The sequence below is a fragment of the Somniosus microcephalus genome, chromosome 5 (assembly GCF_052327205.1).
Source record: "Somniosus microcephalus isolate GS21.2 chromosome 5, FLI_Smic_1.0, whole genome shotgun sequence".
Taxonomy (NCBI): Eukaryota; Metazoa; Chordata; class Chondrichthyes; order Squaliformes; family Somniosidae; genus Somniosus; species Somniosus microcephalus.
This window is the reverse complement of record NC_140991.1, coordinates 215,651,400-215,672,125: the sequence shown is the minus strand read 5'-3', so window position 1 is coordinate 215,672,125 and position 20,726 is coordinate 215,651,400. Positions and strand designations below refer to the sequence as shown.

The window sequence follows — 20,726 nt, the reverse complement described above, 5'->3', positions numbered from 1 at the left end:
ATCAGGAGGAGCAGGGGTGCTCCCCCATTCCCCTCAAAGATGCCTTCAGCCTCCCCTCTGCCAATCGCGGCCTCTCTCACCTCTGCTGCGATCGACAATCTTGCTCCCAACCCTGGTCTACAGCCTGACCCGTGATACCAACTGCCAGGGACTATCCCAAAGGGTCCCTGGCTGCGGCCTCCTGCTGCTGGTTTTCCCACCCAGCAGCCAGCCAGCTTGTCAATTTGGCCAGCTGCCGGGCGAGAAACAGAATTTAAAAAAATGATAATGAGGGCCTGCCATTAAATTCAGCATCTCCACGTCCCCGGCCTTGCCAGGCTCTTCGGCCGCTTTTATCCTCCCCACACAGACACCATAAATATCGCTGCCAGATTACCTGTTCATTTATCTAATTGTTGTTTGTGTGACCTTGCTGTTCATAAATTGATTGCTGCATTTCCCTAAAATAGTGACTACACTTCCAAAGTATTTCATTGGCCATGAGCAACATCACAAGATCCTGGGGTTGTGAAAGCCACTGTATAAATTCAAGAGACTTGATTTTAGCCCACCTTCTGCCTTCGACGGGCAGGAAACAGTCTGGCGAGGGGTTAAAATGGCGGAAACTCTGAATCCACCCCCAACCTGGTGCATTCCCGGCGAGTATCTGGCCTGACGAATCTTACGCTATGGAGAGGCGGGAGGCTCATGAATATATTTAAATCGTGATCCAATTCCGCAATTAATATCCTGATGTTATTCTAACTGGTGCAGCACCAGAAGCACGGAGGTGGGAAACATCGCTAGGGGAACGCTAGCGGGATTAGATCGTCACTTTTTGTTGTGCTGGATATAAAGGGACCACAACGAGAATGCAACTGCAACAGTTAGCTTTCACTGCATTGCGCGTTGTGACTTTGTATTCAATGTTGCATTTTTGGGGGGGAATTTGACGACTTTTTCCTAAAAAGATTTGAGACCGGACTGACTGCAGCCTCTGTTGAAGAGGTGAACTGGCGCTTTTAATGGTGGCGGGGACTCCCACTGGAGATTGCGTCATGCAGGTGGGTGGGGCACCAGCAGACGCGCCCTTAGCTGGGAAACCCGGAAGCCTTATGTAAATGAGACCTGGCCATTAAAATTGCCCGCTTCTGCAATCGCACGCTCCTTTCCCATCCCCCACTTAAAATCGGGACCGTGTTCTTTCTTTTCTTTTCCTAATGTAATTATCTTTCCACAAATGAGGGTAAAATTGTGCCTTGCGATGTTAGCATATGAAAGCATTAACATACTGCAGGAAATTCTCGGCTTACCAATTTAGCAAAGGTTTTAACCTGATTATTTTATTTCATGAATATTCCACAAACTAAGCTGCATTTCCATACTATTGCAAACTTGTGAACAGTACTTATAGTCAGAAATGGAATTCCTACTTTTTAATGACCAAAATAATCCAAGGGATTCATGAAATATAGATTCTTACTGCACCTGTAAACAAAACTCAGGATTTCCCTCCAGGCTATGTATTGCACTCTAAATCAATTCTGAAAAAGAAAAGCAAATTTGTCATGGTTATATATTAATTGTCATCAGAATTAACTAATGCACATAAATTTCTGTGATGTTGCAGGTTCTGTGCCGCTGGCTGCTCACCGTGAGAAAAAATTACCGTACAGTTCCATACCACAACTGGCGTCATGCATTTAATGTTGCTCAATGCATGTTTGTAATGATTACAGTAAGTCAGTAGATCTGTTTGACAGATCCTGTTAAACAGACATTAAGACTGTGTGTAAATCACAGCATAAAGTAGATGACACCAGTTAATGAAGATATGATTAAGAGGGAAATTCCTTTATTTTCTCAGGCTCCAATTGATTCCAATGTATTTAAATAAGTACTGATGGGTTTTGTTTAATAGGGACAATTTGATAAATGGGACGATTTCTTTTCCACAAGGATGGCTTAATTAACTGGCTGAATTATAATTGCTAACTGTTTTAGTATTTAGGAATTTTTAATTCCAAGGCCTCGGTTATTTCAGTGACAACAACATCAAAAGTTGCTGGTGTAAGACGGCTAATAACTTGATGTGCTAAATAGATAATTGATGTTATGGGGACAAAGCAGTTTAGCTGTTTAGACTAAGTGAACTCCACATAATTGGATATCAAAATACAATTGATATATTTTGGTAACATTTCTGAAAATGAGTTTCAATGCCCATTTTGTAACAGTTATCTTCTGCTTTGTTAGTGAGTTTTCACTTACCATTAACATTATTTATTTTCTGTTCTTGCAATGAATCCATCTCTTTTCCCCATCCATCTCCAGCCACCTCTTTAGTCTCTGATATATTATATTATATTATGTTATATTATACCCTTTATTGTGACTGGTGATGGCTAACCTAGGACTACTGATCCATGTGGATCAGTTTGAATTCAAATCTAATTCGTCCCTCCCTATTTTCAAAATTATGGTTGCCTAGTTTTACAATGTTTGCTTACGTGTAATGTTCTCCAGTAATCTGGGGTAAAACATAGTTGCCATCATGTCAAATGCCATCAGATGCTCATTTATCCTTATGTCTATATCATTATGCTGTTTTCACCTCCTTGATGCTAAATGTATCGTTTGAAAGTGGTAAACTGGTAGGTAAATGTAACTATATTACATTGAATAAATAGTATGTGCCATGGACAAAATATCAAATAAAAGAGAGTTAAACAGTAAGGTTTCAGAGGACATCAGGAATTGGTTGAGCTTTGCTCATGTAGTGTGTGACATCACCTCAGATAGCTAGTTTCCTATCAAACATTGATCGATCCTGGGTTTGATGGTGGGGTTGCCTTGCCAGGACCTTGATCATAGCAGAACAAATGATGGTTTCCACACAAAGTGAACCCCTCAGTGAAATGACAGTATTTAACACATTGCCTAATATCTATTATTCTATATATATTGTACACAGTGGATTCTTGCTCCACCAAGGAGTCAACACAGACATGAGGGGTGAAATTCTTCTTTCAGTACTTCTATGCTTCTAACTGCATGAACATATTGTTATTTTATGAAATTGTGTTTGAGTGTTAATTCATATTTAAAATGAGATCCAGTTTAAGAGCTATCTTGGACAATACTAGCCTAGAATAACCTTTGGCTTTATTAGCGAGGGAATACTTGATAGCTTTATATTACATTCAAAAGGAGATTTCCCACTATGCTATGCCTGGGAAATGTTAAGTTATCAGGCACAGTGAAGAGGAAATTGGGGCTAAACCCTCCCCACCCCCGAAACCCCACATGGGATTTCCCAGGGAACCCTGATTGAGCAGAACTGGATCTGTGTTAGTATTAAAACTAGCCAGGAGGGTACGTTCCCAACCCTCTTGTCTCACTTTCTGCTGCATCTGGCCGTGCTGCATCTGCCCGTGGGGAACCTAAATGCAGGAGTGCCCCAAAAAGCTGACTGTGGGGCCTGCACTGGGACTCTTCTTGGAATGACGGGTCTGAGGGGCAGCCAGGATCCATGGGGTCTTCTGGCTGCTGCCATCCAGTGACAAAGATTGATACAGCCTCTCAGGCCTGCAACTACATTCCTGTTTCTATGTTTCCCCCTCCCTTCGCCGTGCAAGGCCGGGAAATGTGGCCACTCTGCTCCATTCAGAGGCATTGTCTGGCACATGCAAGGGATAGGAGAGGAAAAATATTAGGCAAGGGATTCCAGGATATTGATCCAGAAGTGATGAAGGAATGCAATATATGTCCAAGTCAGAATACTGCGTGATTTGGAGGGGAACTTGAGGTGATGGAGTTCCCATGATATTGCTGCTCCTGTTCTTCTCAGTTATAAAGGTTGTGGGGTTGGTACAGGCTATTGATGTAAGCTTGGTGTGTTGGCAGCCGCTGTGAGGGAGGCAGTGGATATTCAGTTCAGTGCCAGTGCCCCGATCAAGTGAATAGCTCTATCCTGGAAGGCGTCAAGCTGAAGTGGCCATAGCCTGCCACTTATGTGATTCAAATTAAGGTAATATTCAACCGAGTATGGCACTATGGAGCCTTAGCAGACCTGAGATTGAGTCATATCTGACACAAAGGAAAAGGCTCGGGGTTGTCGGAGGACAGTCATTATTGCCCCAGACCAATCCTGCAAGAATTACTCAACCCAACCATCTTTAGCTCCTGCATCAATGACCTTCTGTTCATCATAACATCAGGAATAGGGCTATTTGCTGACTATACCAGTGTTCAGCTCAATTCACAACTCCTCCAATAATAAAGCAGCCCATACTTAGATATAAGCGAAGCCTGGAAAAGTGGCAGGTAACTTTTGTGGCTTCTGGTAGGGGCTAGTATGGGTGGGCATTGGTGGGAAGATGCAACCATTGGAATCTCTGCTCATGGATTTCCAGGCCAGTTATGTGGAAAATCAATGATGGAGTGAAAGAGGAAGAGAGAAAAAGAGTTTTTTTTTGCAGACACAAATTGGCCAGTATCTTAGACCTAAGAGTAATTTAGTGAGGTTAAACCCCCAAAAGTTTGAGCGCCACTGAATTCGATAGTTGCTGGTGATATTTATTGTCAAGGATGGACTTGTTACTGTGCCAACTGGTTCAAGGACACCTGCAAGTAACATGTAGCATAAGGTCTCCACATCCAGTGACATTAGTCACTGTCACAGTGACAGGACTCAGCCAGAAACTTGGTTCACCCACATTGAAGCTACAATACTCACCTATGGGAATGCTACCATGGAGTGGCAGAGAGGAACACCATCCTCCCATACATCCAATTTTTCGCTCCCACCTCTTTGCACTTGCCCATGTCTGTAGTAGGATCAGCCATGATCTTATTGAATGGCGGAGCAGGCTCGAGGGTCCAAATGACGTACTCCTGCTCCTACATCTTATGTTCTAGGACCTGTGAATAATTATGCAAATTAGTTTGTCTCCACAAATTGAGCACTACTGCCATTCTGTTGAGATTTACACAGGTTCTTAGCCATTTACTACTAACTTACACCAATAGAAGAAAATTGGCCCATAATATTTCTGCTGATGTGCAATCTCCTGGCCATGAAACTGACCATATTGTAATGGTGTAACGCTTCAGTCATTATAAAATTGCCTGTCCTCCTACTCGCTGTGAACATACCACAGGAGATACGCTAGTGAACAAAAAATTAATTATTTGTCAAATATTCTTCCCTCAGACTGCTGGTTTCCGGGAGATTCTGTCTGATCTTGAAATCCTAGCTTTGCTGGTGGGTTGTCTGTGCCACGACCTTGATCATAGAGGAACAAACAATGCTTTCCAGGCAAAGTGAGTGAACGATGTTATCTGTACTTCAGTGACACATCAAAGGAAGAAAACAACCACATTCAATCTATGCCTTTCCATCTGGAGTACTGTAAAGCAAAAATATTTTCTAATATCAAATATTATACATTCTAGATTTTTCCACTACATTTTGTGCTTCACCAGAGCAGGATAATGAGAGGTAATTGTAAAAGTAAATTTAGTGGTTAATAAAATTTCATGGAAGATGAGGCAGTCGCAATTAGTGTAAATGCATTTTTCTCAAAAAATTACCTTTTAAAATATGAGAAATCCTTCACATACACAAACCTCCTGTCAACCTTTTCCATTATCTGTTATTTATTAGAATTGGTGATTAGTCTCCAAGATGCAAATGGTATTATACCTGTAGATGTTACTGCAAACATAATGACCCATAATTTGCTGTCAAAATAACGGTGAAGCTAATAGCTCTCGGTGTTATTTATGTGCAAATGCTACAGCAACTTCAGGCAAAGACAGATGCGTGGTTAAATGCGGAAATCCAAAAGTTGCTATTCAAGTTACGGTGCTCCGTCGTTAGCTTTGCGAAAGCAGCATCTCGCTGTCTGCCTCACCATTGACATGTATTGAACAGTGTGAAGTTGTTGTACTTGCGCAGTAGATACGTACTAAACTTGCCACAGAAAGCTAAGTCTTGTCCATTGCAGTCAAAGTACCTTTTTAATGATGGGGTTAACTACTGCTGATCTACACCTCTGGCATTGAAAATTAACTATTACCAATGTAGAGTCTCATTCCTTCAGGTTTTAATTGCTGTTGGAAATTTTTTAAATGTAAAATTTTACAAAATTCTGTCTTTTTCTCTCTTTAATACAATCTTTCTTTCCCTCGCTTTATTTTCTCTTTCTATATCTGATTTGACATTGAATTCACCCACTCTAATTTACATTTCCTTCTCAGTCCTTGCACTGTTAATTTCACAATCCTTCAATTTGATTGGTTAAGGAGATACACAGTTGCTTGCTCTATTCACTCAGGTCTCAGATGCCTGGTTTCTCTCACTGCGACGTTATCAGCTTGCATTTTCAGCAACTTGCCCCACAAAAAATTAAAAACCTAAACTTGCAAGGGCAAATCTAATTAACGGCAGATGCCATTAGATTCACTCCGACAGCAAATTATGGCCCAATGTTACGGGAGCAATTGTGATTAGGTGAAAACCTTCCCTCCCAATGAACAAGACTTTGAACCCCAGTTCACCTGAAGGCTATACTTGGTCTTCACTCCCTGTGTGCAACGACACATGAAATTGACTAGTAATGTCCAATTTTTCAACATTTGAAAATTATAATCACGGGTCTATAGTCTCAAATCAATATCATGATAAATTAATTTCATATGCAAATAATATTGATAATCTATCTGTCATGCATGTAAAATATGATCAATTCATATTTTAATTAAAATTCTGATGGTGACAGAGTTAAATATGGAGTTCTGTTTTTCCAGAGTAATACTGGGTCATTTGATCGCAAAGATCAAAGTATTTAGTTTCGCTGCCTGGTAAATGAATGGATAGAGAAGTCTTGATGGCATTTAGGATTTGCTAAGACAGAAATGTGTATTCTTCTGTAATAGGTGCTATTTGTGTTCAGGCTTTATATGTGAACGTGGAGTGTCCTTACCTGCTGGGGCATTCATCATTGATCTGTACCGGACATTCATCTGTTATTCATTGTACATTTGTAAATAATTTACTTATGTTCACCTGTAAAGTCTCACTTCAAAAGATTTTAGTGAATAAAAAAGCAGCTGGTCAAGGTTATGGAGCTTCTAGTGGTTTCTGGTAGAAGATCAGACTGTGAGCTCCGTCTTTGCTTCCCTGCTTGAGCGCTTATGGGATTTTAAAGAAAATGTATTAATAGTTTGGCAGAATTCACCAGGCCTGCAGCACTTTTTAAATCTCAATAGAACTCTGACATTTTTTATGGAGACATTTTATTGGACTTTGCTCAAAGTGGCCCAGAATTTCCTGGAACGCCATAACTTAGACCATTGTACCCCCCGATCCTCCAGTGGTGAATTTACACCAAAATTTGCTGGCGAACAGATTAGAATACGCCACAGAGAGCATTGCAGTGAGTTAAAAGCTGCACTGGCAATGTCCGATACAGAATAGTATCATAGAATAGTTACAACACAGAAGGAGGCCATTCAGCCCATCGAACCCGTGCCAGCTCTCTGCAAGAGCACTTCAGCTAGTCCCATACCCCTGCCCTTTCCCCATAGCCCTGCAAATGCTTTTCCTTCAGGTACTTATCCAATTCCCTTCTGAAAGCCACAATTGAATCATCCTCCACAATCCTTTCAGATCTTAACCACTAGCTGCGTAAAAATTGGTTCTTCTGCCAATCACCTTAAATCTGTGTCCTCTGGTTCTCGACCCTTCTGCCAATGGGAACAGTTTCTCTCTATTTACTCTGTCTAGATCCATCATGATATTAAACACCTCTATCAAATCTCCTCTCAACCTTTTCTGCTCTAAGGAGAACAACCCAAGCTTCCCCAGTCTATCCACATAACTGAAATCCCTCATCCCTGGAACCATTCTTGTAAATCTTTTCTGCACCCTGTCTAAGGCCTTCACATCCTTCCTAAAGTGCGGTGCCCAGAATTGGACACAATACTCCAGTTGAGGTCGGACCAGTGTTTTATACAGGTTCATCATAACTTCCTTGCTTTTGTACTCTATGCCTCAATTTATGAAGCCCAGGATCCCATATGCTTGATTAACTACTTTCTCAACCTGCCCTGCCACCTTCAATGATTTGTGCACATGTACCCCCAGGTCTCTCTGTTTCTGCACCCTGTTTAGAATATTATAACGGGTTATTTAACGTTTCCATAAAAATAAAAGAGCTAAACAATTTGTTTGGGTTTTCCATTATGCTATTTTAAAAATTAGATCAGTATAAATAAAGTTTGATAATTTTTATTTTGCAATTAATTTCTCGTTGCTCATAATCAGAACGTCTCAAAAGGGCCCCAGTCCTGCTAAAACAAGGGTCGCTTCATTGTTGCTGCAAATCACTGTGTCTGGTTAATTTCACTTCTGACAATCTGTCTTGTCAGTGAGTAGCTGGCTGTTTTATTTTAAACAAAATGATGATATTTAGCTAAGGCTCATTTGAAAGGGAAATACCAAAGCTGTTATCCCCTCGTACACGTATCCAGACCGCCATATAATACCGGTTTATTTCACTCCCTTTCTACCCCAAACAAGGCTGTCATATCGAGCTGTCTTGGGCTATAGTCTGCCAGACACTTTAGTGGCCAAATGCTGGGGGTTCAATTATTTACAAACTGCACTTCTAACAAATGTACTTGGTATATTTCTGTTCCTGATAATAAGATGGACTAGTATGAAAGGAGATTCCTCTAACTCACAATGACCAATGTCAGGAAGTCCTTGCATCTCCCGTTACTAGACTTACGTTTTTAAATAAATCAGTACAATCTCTCGACATGTAAAGTAATCAGATTGTTCCAGAATAGCTGCCTTTGAGTAAAACTCTCCTTCAACATTTTACACCCATGGAGTTTCATCCAGTAGGAACTTCATACAAAATGTAAAATAATTTGCAGAAAAATTACATATTTCTATAATATTTGATGGGGTCCCAAGTTATTAAATATAGTAATGTTTTTATGTTAAACGGAATTAAAGTTGGATGAATCAGTTTTTTCCCCTCTGAACTTGCTTCCAGCTTGTCTGTTAGTGATCTAGGCGGTGCACTAATAGGAGTGCATTTAAGAGCAATGGCTCGGATCTGATAACCTGGGAATGGGTCACCGTATGTACAGACAGAATGTCCAGGTCGGGTTTAAATTGATCGACAACTTTGTACTGAAACACTAAATTGGCATTAAGCAGGTTGTCTCCTGAACTGTGTGCAATCCCCTAGCCACATTTAATCACTGGTTGCAATCCATGCTTAGCGCACAAGCTCAATAAATATTAATATAAAATATTATCGGTCGGGGAAAAGACTTATTTTATTACTTAATTGAGGTTTAAGATTTCAATGAAGTTCCTAGAACAAGTCAGTAAAAATGTTACCCTCAAGGATTTCTTTAAGGTCGAGACAACATTAAACTTTCAAGTGTATTATAAAATTAAGTCCTTCCTCAGTGTGTAGTGATAGAGCTGGTGTGTGTGAGCCCTGAGCACAGCAGCCTACATATATCTATGCCTGCTTAAGATTAGGATCAAGATAATTATATGTTAATTAGTTATCTTTGATATAGGCAACTGACTGAGCAATTGAATACTTTACTGATTCTGAGCACTCCAGCACCATTCTGTAACAGTTTAAGTGAGAGTGACAATCAAAGTTGCGATAATTTAGTACACTCATGATCACTATTAATATTAATGTGGGGCGGAGCTATTATAACTCTGTGTGAGGGTCTCTGTGGATCGGCGCAAAAGTTTCAGGAATTTTTACCAAAGTAATTCCTGAAATTTCTGTACTGTAATAATGGTGTACACTGTAGATGCCCCATTACTATCGCACAAGTTTTCAGGAAATTCCAGGCCACATGTTTATAGTGGTATTATCCATCCATACCTCCAGGCAGGGAATGATCCCATGACATGCTGGGATCTTAAAAAAAAGGCAATTTAATTTCTCTATAATGTGCAACAGCTGTAGGAAGTTAAAGCCATAAGTAAACAAAATGGAGATCATCTACTGTACTAACTTTTATTGTGTTTGAATGTGTGTGTCCATCCAAGATTAGGGTTGGTTTAATATATTATTTTTTGTGTCTGGATTAAACTTTATAAAGTAACCAGGGCCCTTATGCTTCAAGGCTTACAATATATTTTGATTGTCATAAACAATGAACCAGCTGAACTGTAGCTTGGATATGGAAGCTGTGGAAAAGTTTGCTGTTCCTAGTTTTCTGTGCTTTCTATGCTCGGGCTTTGTGAAGACATTTACAAAATTATGATGACATTTATTTAAAAAAATGGACCCTCCAAGTAGTTGTGCTACAAAAGTAACATTTTCTTAATCAAATTCTAAAAAACATACCAAAATAATCTTACCTGAAAACTGATGTGCATAGTACTTGCATAATGTTAACTGAACACGAGATGGTCCTATGCAGGGAGTAAGCACACTGTAGGAATTACACTTCTCAAGTATTATTTTTGGCTTATTCTTTGATGGAATCTTCCATAGGGTCTGGAAATATAATCAGTTAGTAACACAGCAATAAAGTGTTGGACATTTCAAAAACAATCCCCATTTCCCTTTAATTCCTGAGGCAATGTACTGCAACATCTGGTTGTATGGTTGGATTAATGTCTGGGAGTTTTGCTTGATTACCATCAAATGTTTGGGCAACATGTTATAGATTCTTTATCTTCTTGGAGGTTTTAGTTGCAATTTTCTGCCTCTCTTTGAAGATTGAGTTCATCAGAAGACAAACTGCATGTAATCTATGGAGGAATGAAGCTTGATAGGGATGGGCTTTTTCTCATTCTGTACCTTATTTTGTTAAAAGCATGGCTACCACCTGCCTCCTGCCCACATCAAGCATCCTTGCTCCTGCCCTACTACCCTGAGACTACCCAAGTAGAAAAATACTTTAAAAACAGCTTGAATAAATCTGCCTGTGGGCCTGTCTGCTGTATGGATGAGTGTAAAATGGTTGGCACATACGCACTTTTTAAAAAGCATTCTTTTCCTCCTGTTAATGGAAACCCCAAAAGAAATTAGAATAATAGAATGATACAGCACAGAAGGTGTCCATTCGGCCCATCATGCCTGTGCCGGCGCTTTGAAAGAGCTAGCCAGTTAGTCCCACTTCACTGCTTTTTCCCCATATTCCCAATGTTTCCCCTTCAAGTATTTATTCAATTCCCTTTTGAAAGTTAGTATTGAATCTGCTTCCACCACTCTTTCAGGAAGTGCATTCCAGGTTATAACAACTCACTGTGTACATTTTTTTCCCCTCATCTCACCTCTGGTTCTTTTGCCAATTACCTTAAACCTTTGTCCTCTGGTTACCGATCCTTCTGCCACTGGAAACAGTTTCTCCTTATTTACTCTATCAAAACCCTTCATGATTTTGAACACCTCTATCAAATCTATCCTTAACCTTCCCAGCTTCAACAGTCTATCCACGTAACTGAAGTCCCGCATGTTGTGTCGGTACCTTTCTACCTAGACACAATTTAGGATTCAGAACTCAGAGATTCAAACATGAAGTGCTTTATTGGAAGGAAAGGAAGTTCTGGAAAGTTCCGAACTTTTAGCTCTCTTTGTTAACAGAGAACACCCAACCATTTATCTCCTGTGACAGCGCCACCACAGGTGGGAGGAGAACACACAATAGAACACACAATACATAACATTTCCTCCCCTCTTAAATGGAAGGTCCACATTATTCCTCAACAGGTAAGTTACTTTCAATGCACTCAACGAACCTAGGGTAGAGGTAGACTGCCTCAAACCCTGACTTTACCCTGGGGTTTATTCTGCCCCAGTCTTGTGGGTAAGTCACTAAGCCTACAGATCCAAGCGTCTTGGAGGCTGCCGCTCTCTGACAGGATACCGGTGGTCATCGCTGGCTTCCACAGCAGTAGGCATTGACACAGGCCTGGATGGAGAAGGTGCCTGTGTCAGTTGAAAGTCAGGAGTTTGCACAGGTGGAACCGTCTCTGACTTCCTGTGTTGGAGAAGAGCACTGTGGCAAAGGATGCTGGTTTGCGTTATCATCCGGAAACAGTTCAGGCCAACCAGCCGTTGGAGCCTCTGTGGCTGTCTCTGCTCCTAGCAACAGTTGATCTGTGTGTCTTCTCCAGACGACGTCCTCAGCAGTCTCAACCATGTAAGACACAGGGCCCGTCTGCGCGATCACCGTAGCAGGAACCCATTTCGGTCCAGTGTTGTAGTTTCGAGCTAGGACGTGCTCTCCCGGATGAAACCGTCTCTCCTGGGCTCTTTTCTCTCTCTTTTCAACTTGAGCTTGTTGTTGACAATGGACAACCTGTTCTGCCCTTGGAGGTTTGAGTAAGTCAAAACTTGTCCGCAACTGCCTCTTCATCATGAGCGAAGCGGGGGAAGTTTTGGTTGTGGCATGCGGCTCGTTCCTGTAGGACAACAGGAAGCTGTTCAGACGTTGGTGGATTGAGCCCTGACCTTGCGATGCCTTCAAGGCGTGCTTCAAAGTTTGCACAAACCTTTCTGCCTGGCCATTAGTAGAGGGATGATAGGGCGCAGACCTGATGTGTTGGACACCATTCACCTGCAGGAAGGTTGCAAACTCCTGTGATACAAATTGTGGACCGTTGTCACTTACGAGTTGTTCTGGTGAGCCATAATGGCTGAACATCTCACCAAGTTTCTCAATTGTTTTCTCTGCTGTGGTAGACCTCATCACAGCGACCTCCGGCCACTTGCTACGAGCGTCCACAACCACCATAAACATCTTCCCTTCGAAAGGACCGGCGAAGTCCACATGTACTCGCTGCCACACTTCTGCAGGCCAATCCCAGGGGTGTAGGGTTGCCAGCTGTGGAACATTCCGGACCCTTTGACATGGGGAACATGTTTTGGCTTTCTCAATATTCCCATCGAGACCTGGCCACCAGAAGTAGCTTCTTGCCATTTCCTTCATCCAAACCATCCCACTGTGGCCTGTATGAAGTTGTTGCAGTATAGGTTCCCTCAGAGGTGGCGGAATGATGACACGGCGTCCCCAAAGAAGACAACCTGCCTGGACGGAGAGCTCATTTCTTTTTGAAACGTAAGGTTTCAAACTAGGAGAATCTCCTATCGCTCTCCCGCGAATGACATCGTCCATTACCTCAGACAGGACTGGATCATTGTGGGTGTACCTTCGCACCTGAACTGCAGTGACAGGTGCTCCCTCCACTTGTCTAAAGTAGAAGATGTCTATCTGACGAGGCTCTGGGGGAGTAACAGGCAAGGGTAGCCTCGAGAGACCATCTGCGTTGCCGTGCAAGTCTGATTTGAGATATTTGATGTCGTATGTGTGTCCTGACAACAGTAAAGCCCACCTTTGCATCCTGCTTGCAGCGAGAGATGGAATTCCGGTGTGGGGCCCGAAGATTGAAGTCAATGGGCGGTGGTCTGTCAGGAGTGTGAACCTTCTCCCAAACAGGTACTGATGAAATTTTCGAATTCCAAAAATGATTCCCAAGGCCTCGCGCTCGATCTGCGCATAGTTACTCTCGGCCTTGTTCAAGGTGCGTGATGCGAAGGCGATAGGTTTCTCTTCACCCGAAGGCATGATGTGGGATATGACTGCTCCCACACCATATGCTGATGCACCACTTGCTAGCTGCACGGGTAGCTTTGGGTCGAAGTGTGTCAGGACCTCCGAATTCAGCAATGCTTTCTTTGCTTGGGCGAAAGCTTCGTTGCACAGTTCAGTCCATTTCCATGTTTTGCCTTGACATAGCAACTGATGTAACAGCTTCAGCAATGTTGCGAAGTCTGGAATAAACTTCCCATAGTAGTTAAGTAGCCTCAGAAATGAACGTAACTGGCTCACATTCTGGGGTGCTGGGGCCTCCACGATCACCTTGAACTTTGGCGGCGCCTTATGCAGGCCAGTAGCGTCAATCACATGCCCCAGGTACTCAACTGAAGACTGAAAGAATTCACATTTGTCTTTACGAACGCTGAGTCCGTACTCTTTCAGTCGTAGTGTCGCATCCAAGTTCAGAAGATGATACTCCTCATTTGTCCCAGTGACAAGGATGTCGTCCAGGTAGCACTGGACTCCTGGCAGTCCACTCAAAATCTGATCCATTGCCCTTTGGAATATGTAGTGTATGCGCTTTAAGTCAGAACTACATTTTACAGCTCCTGTATACTGTAGTACTGGCAGTAACCACTGTGCGCATGCCTCTGTACTCCAGTCTAGAGATGACCCTCCTCCAGTAAAGACCTGTTGTTTGTTTATGTACAGCATCCGTGTAATTCTTTATCCACTGAACCATGGATCTAACAGTGGCGACGAGTGTTGATGCGAATTTACCTGCAATATTAAACATAGAAAAAAAAACAGTCGAGTCCAGGAACACGGGCGTCGACCGCGAGCAACCGCCCAGCAGTCAGGCAGAGACCCAACTTCGCTGGGGAGGCTGTGGAGAGCCGGGCTTGGTTCCCCAGCCACAACAAGCAGTAAGAGACCGACAACAGGTCCAGAGCAGACCCTTCCCGAGCAGCGGCGGCTGGAGCCGACCGACGGCAGAGAGAGAGAGCCGGGCAGCGTCGATGGGGTAAGAAAGAGGGTGAAGAGAGCAGGGCGCAGCCGGGGATTGATCACCGAGCGGCGTCGAGGAAAAATACTGCAAACCGGAGAGAGAGGGGGTAAAAAACAGCCGGGTTCTAGACTGAGCGGCGTCGACAAATATCAAGAGAAGAACCCGCAGAGCACAGCCAGGGATCACGGGCTGATCAGGGTCCGCGGGGCGAAGCAAGGGGAGACGCCATTGAGCCGCGGAGAAGCAGGGAGACCGCGGGAGGCGCCATTTTGCGAAGCCGCAGCGGAGAAGATGGGTGAGCGCGGGGAGGAAGGAAAGCGCGGGAGACGCCATTTTGTGCCAGCGGAAAAGACAGGGAAGCGCGGGAGGCGCCACTGGGGATAGTTAACGCATAACCAAGGATGCTGAAGAGTGGCAGTATCTCTACGTTCAACAATGAAGTCGAAGATTGGGCGACATATGTGGAATGTATTGAGGTGTACTGCAGGGCGAATGAAGTGCCAGATGCTAATAAAGCACTGGTTCTGTTAAATTCCATGGGTGCAAAAACTTATGGGTTACTGCGAAATATAATAACCCCAGAGAAGCCGGTAAACAAGGATTTTGGAAGCATAGTAGAAATCCTACAGGACCACTTAAGCCCCACACCGCTGCTGATAGCAGAACGATTTAAGTTCCATAAAAGGAACCAACACAAAGACGAAAGCAAAGCTGAGTACCTAACGGAACTGCGCAAGCTATCGAAATACTGCCAGTTTGGAGCGGGACTAGCAGACACGTTAAGGGACAAGTTTGTGTGTGGGCTACAAAGTGAAGGAACCCAGAAACGGCTTCTATCAGAAAAGGACCTTACGCTGGACAAAGCTTTCAATATGGCAGTATCACATGAAGCAGCCGCAAGGGGCACTGCAGAGATACAACGGAGACCGCAAGAATATGGCACCAACGAAATGACCTATGGAACAGGGAAGTGCTATCGCTGCGGCAGAACAACACATGACCAGAAAGATTGTTGGTTCAAGGACCAAGTGTGCAGACAGTGTGGGAAAGCAGGACACATAGCAAGAGTCTGCAGGTCTGGGAAGAAAACCAACAGTAAGAAATCTCCACAGGAGAAGTACAGAAAGGTACACCAGGTGATGGACAGTGGTTCAGATGAACAGAAAAGTGACACAGACTCCGGAAGCAAGGAGCTGGGTTGTCTGAAACTACATAATGTAACCAAAATGGAGGATCACCAGACTATCTGGGTTACACTCAAGATAGACGGAGTCCAAGTGGAAATGGAATTGGACACAGGGTCAGCTCTAACAGTCATAAATCAAAGAGCCTACATGCGGCTATTTTCACACATACCCTTGAAAGCTACAGAGATTGTCTTGAAGACGTATACGGGGCAAAAAGTCTACCCCAAAGGAAAAATAAGGGTGAAAGTGACATATAAAGGTCAGGAAATACCTAAAATGGATATATATGTATTGCCAAATGGAGGACCACCACTGCTAGGACGTGAGTGGATCCAGAAGATACATTTAGATTGGCATTCCATACAGGCACTGAAGGTGGAGGCCAAAAAGGATGACGACGTCACACCTGGACGACTGTCAAAAATGCTAACTGACGCAAAAGAAGTGTTCCAGGAGGGACTAGGAACACTAAAAGGAATAACAGCAGCAATTAAAATAGAGGATAATGCAAGCCCAAAGTTTCTGAAGGCCAGACCAGTGCCTTATGCGATCAGACCAGCGGTTGAAGCAGAGCTGGAAGGGTTGGAACGTTCAGGAGTACTGTCCAAAGTGGACTGGAGCAAGTGGGCTACACGCATCGTCCCTGTAATGAAGAGGTTGTTGAGTAATACGCCTGGGGAACCAAAGAAGGTCCGCATCTGTGGGGATTTTAAGGTGACAGTGAACCCAATCCTTCACACGGTGCAATATCCGCTTCCACGAATTGAGGATATTTTCGCCTCGCTATCTGGTGGTAAACGCTTCACCAAAATTGATCTAGCCCAGGCGTACTTGCAAATGGAGGTAGAAGAAGCTTCGAAACATTACCTTACGATCAACACCCATAAAGTTCTCTATCAATACAACCGGCTGGTGTTTGGAGTAGCCTCGGCTCCGGCTATCTGGCAAAGGGCGATGGAGCAGGTCCTGCAAGGGATTCCAGGGACCCAGTGTTATTTGGACGACATCTTGGTCACGGGCGAAAATGACGGTGATCACCTCGCTAAATTGGAGAAGGTGCTCGCCAGATTAAAGGAATATGGGCTACGAGCTAATCGCCACAAGTGCGAGTTTTTCCAGAAACAGGTCTCGTATTGCGGCCACGTCATCGATGAAGAGGGGTTACATAAGTCCCCTGACAAGATTGAGGCAGTAGTCAAGGCTCCAGCACCAGAAAATGTGTCCCAACTGAGGTCGTTCCTCGGGCTGGTAAACTATTACCACAAGTTCTTACCAAATTTGTCTATGGTACTACACCCGCTGACCACCCTACTGCAAACAGGGGTACCATGGGAGTGGGATGACGAATGTAGATGAGCTTTCCAGAAGTGTAAAGAATTGATCACATCAAAGGAGGTGTTGGCCCATTTCAACCCAGCACTACCAATTCGTTTGGCATGTGATGCATCACCCTACGGCATTGGAGCGGTGCTGTCGCACAAATTCCCAGACGGGTTGGAGAGGCCAGTGGCCTTTGCGTCTCGGTCACTAACCTCAGCCGAGCGCAACTACGCCCAGATTGACAGGGAGGCCCTCAGCCTAGTATGGGGAGCAAAATAATTCAACCATTATCTGCATGGGCAGAAGTTCACCTTGCTGACTGACCACCAACCACTTGTCTCCATCTTTAATCCTAAGAAGGGCGTGCCAGTAATGACTGCACAGCGGTTCCAAAGATGGTCCCTGTTTCTAGGGGCGAATCAATATGAAATAGAATATAAAGGCACGAAACAGCATGGGAACGCTGATGGGCTATCACCCCTGCCACTGCCTATGGTGGAGGAAGCACCAGCAGTAGACCCTATCGAGATATTTTATTCATCGATAATTGAACGATTGCCAGTAACAAACGCGAATATAGAGAAGGAGACCCGCAATGATCCGACGCTGTCACGGGTATATGAATTGACGGTGAGGGGATGGCCAACACATGGCGACTCACTGTTGCCAGCATTCTCATCCAGAAGAGAACAGCTGTCAGTATGCCAGGGGACAGTGATGTGTGGATCCAGAGTGGTGATTCCACCCAAGTTAAGGGAGAGAGTGCTAAAGGAACTACATGAAGGTCATCTGGGGGGAGTGAAAATGAAAAGCCTTGCTAGGGCTTATGTGTGGTGGCCGGGAATCAATCAACAAATCGAAGGCCTAACTAAGAGCTGCTTAGGATGCCAGAAGGTCCAAAATGCACCACCACATGCCCCTCTACACCCATGGGAGTGGCCCTCCTCTCCATGGCAACGGGTGCACATTGATTTCGCTGGTCCATTCATGGACTCAATGTTCCTAATAGCAGTGGATGCTCATTCAAAGTGGCCTGAGGTGATAAAGATGTCTTCAACCACTACAGAGAAAACGATTGCAGTCCTACGGACCATATTTGCCAGAAACGGTTTGCCAGAGCAGATCTGCTCTGATAATGGACCACAGTTTGTGTCCGACGAGTTCCAATAATTAATGAAAAGGAATGGGGTAAGGCATTACACATCCGCCCCGTGTCATCCAGCCACCAATGGATTGGCTGAGAGGTTCGTACAAACCTTTAAGAAGGCGATAAAGGCCATGTGCGACGAGGAAATTCCACTACAGCATAAGATGGACAATTTCTTAGCCTACCGAAACGCGACACATGCAGTTACCAACCAGACCCCGGCCATGATGTTCTTTAACCGAAGGTTAAGATCTCGTCTGGACTTGCTCAGACCAAATGTGCGAAGAAATGTTGAGGACAAACAATTCCAGCACATCAACGAGAAGCCGACAAGGAGCTTCAATGTAGGGCAACCAGTCTTTGCCCATGATTATCGAACAGAGAAGTGGCAACCCAGAATGATATGTACAAGGCAGGGGCCATTAATGTACACCGTGGATGTCGTGGAGAACATTGTGAGATGCCACGTCGATCAGATCTTAGCGTCACAGGAAGGCGTCAACCCCATGTCTCGAGTACCTGGGGATGAACCCGACATACCGGTAGCATCTACTTTAGACCCAGTAGCAGTGGAACCCGATGAACTACCCGATGAAAAGGGGTCAGAATCGCCTCTGCACCAAGAACAAGAACCTCCGGAAAGGCGCTATCCCGAAAGGGTCAGGAAGCCGCCCCAAAGACTGAATCTATAAATGGACTTTTTGTTATTGAATGTACATGTAAAAATGTAATTGTTATTTGAATATTAAGGGGGTATTAATCTAAAAAGGGAGGAATTGTAGTGTATGTGCTTTAAGTCAGAACTACTTTTTACAGCTCCTGTATACTGTAGTACCGGCAGTAGCCACACCGGTATATAAGCTGTGCGCATGCCTCTGTACTCCAGTCTAGAGATGACCCTCCTCCAGTAAAGGCCTGTTGTTTGTTTATGTACAGCATCCGTGTAATTCTTTATCCACTGAACCACGGATCTAACAGAATAGAGCAGGGGCCGACGTAATTCCAAACGGAAGGCGGCAGTACCTGTATAGCCCCTAGTGTGTCACAATTGTCAGCAGCTCCTTTGATTTGTCATCGACATGCATTTGTAGATAAGCCTGGCATAAGTCTATTTTGCTGAACTTTTGCCCTCCGGCCAGGCCCGTAAAAAGATCATCAAGGAGGGGAAGAGGGTACTGTTCCACAGACAGCACCGGGTTAATAGTCACTTTAAAATCCCCGCAGATTCGAACAGATCCATCCTTTTTCAGGACAGGAACAATGGGTGTGGCCCATTTGCTCATGCTCACAGGCTCCAGGACTCCATTCTTGACTAAGGCCTCCAAGTTAGCCTCAACTTTTGGCCTAATTGCATAGGGTACAGGTCGGGCTTTGTGAAACTTCGGCTTGCTGTCAGGTTTAATGTCCAGTCTCACGCTGATCTTTTTCATGCTTCCAAGTTCCCCATTGAAGAGTTCTGCGTGTTTGTTTAACACTGCAGTCAGACCTGACTCCCCTTTTGACATCATGCGGACTGCAGGCCAGTCCAGCGTGATTTTCTCTAGCCACGCACGTCCCAGTAGCGATGGGTAATTTCCCTTTACCACATATAGTGGCAGTTTTGCAGTCTGTCCGTTCAATTTAACTGTCACCTCAATGACGCCTCTCATGGCCACAGGTTCGCCGGTATATGTCTTTAGCACAATGTTTGTTGGCTGAAGGGTAAGATGCTTTAGCATTTTGTTGTAGACAGTGTCTGAAATAAGGGACACAGCCGCGCCTGTGTCCACCTCCATCCACACTGATTGTCCCTCCACCAGTGGTGACACCCAGTAGCCATTTGAACCACCTGCAACCGTCAGTATGTGCACCTCTTCCTCCTCCGAGGTGTCGCTCCCCTCTGTTTTGCTTGTTCCATCATACTGCACTGAATGAACACTCTTTTTCCTCTCTTGTCCAAATACAGACATTTTGCTTCCATGCTCCCCAGCTCTGTTCTTTTTTTACCTCTACAGGCGTGTTCAATGTGACCCTTTTTGCCACAATTTTGGCATTCCAGCTCCGTACACCAGCAGTCATTAGCGTGATGGCCCGTTTTCCCACAACGGTAACATGTGCCGTTCCGCGCACCTTTAGGCTCAGACAACACCTTGTGAACTCTCCCTGTTGAACTCAGCTGGTGAGCCTCCTTTTCCGCCATCTCCATGGAGACACTAACTTCAATGGCCTTTTCAAGAGTAAGGTTGTCCTCAGTAAGAAGGCGCTTCTGTGTTGCTGCATTTTGCAGACCACACACCAGCCTGTCCCTAATGGTGTCATTCAGCACCTCCTTGAACTGGCAGTGTTCCGACAACCTTTTTAAAGCAGCAATAAACATCGTCACTGATTCCCACTCCCCTTGATTCCGTTTGTGAAATCTTAATCTCTCAGCAATAACCAGAGGTTTTGGTGAAAAATGTGCTCCAAGAATTTCCACTAGTTGCTTATATGTTTCAGTTCC

General features: G+C 44.1%; 1 protein-coding gene across 1 annotated transcript in view; it reads left to right on the top strand.

The window, feature by feature from the left end:
- LOC147117571 (dual 3',5'-cyclic-AMP and -GMP phosphodiesterase 11A-like) overlaps positions 1–20,726 on the top strand; it is a 653,699-nt gene that overhangs the window by 221,124 nt on the left and 411,849 nt on the right. The window contains exons 10-11 of the mRNA XM_085989379.1: positions 1,610–1,717; positions 5,195–5,304. Coding sequence (XP_085845505.1) covers positions 1,610–1,717; positions 5,195–5,304 — 218 coding nt within the window. The remainder of the gene's footprint in view (positions 1–1,609; positions 1,718–5,194; positions 5,305–20,726) is intronic.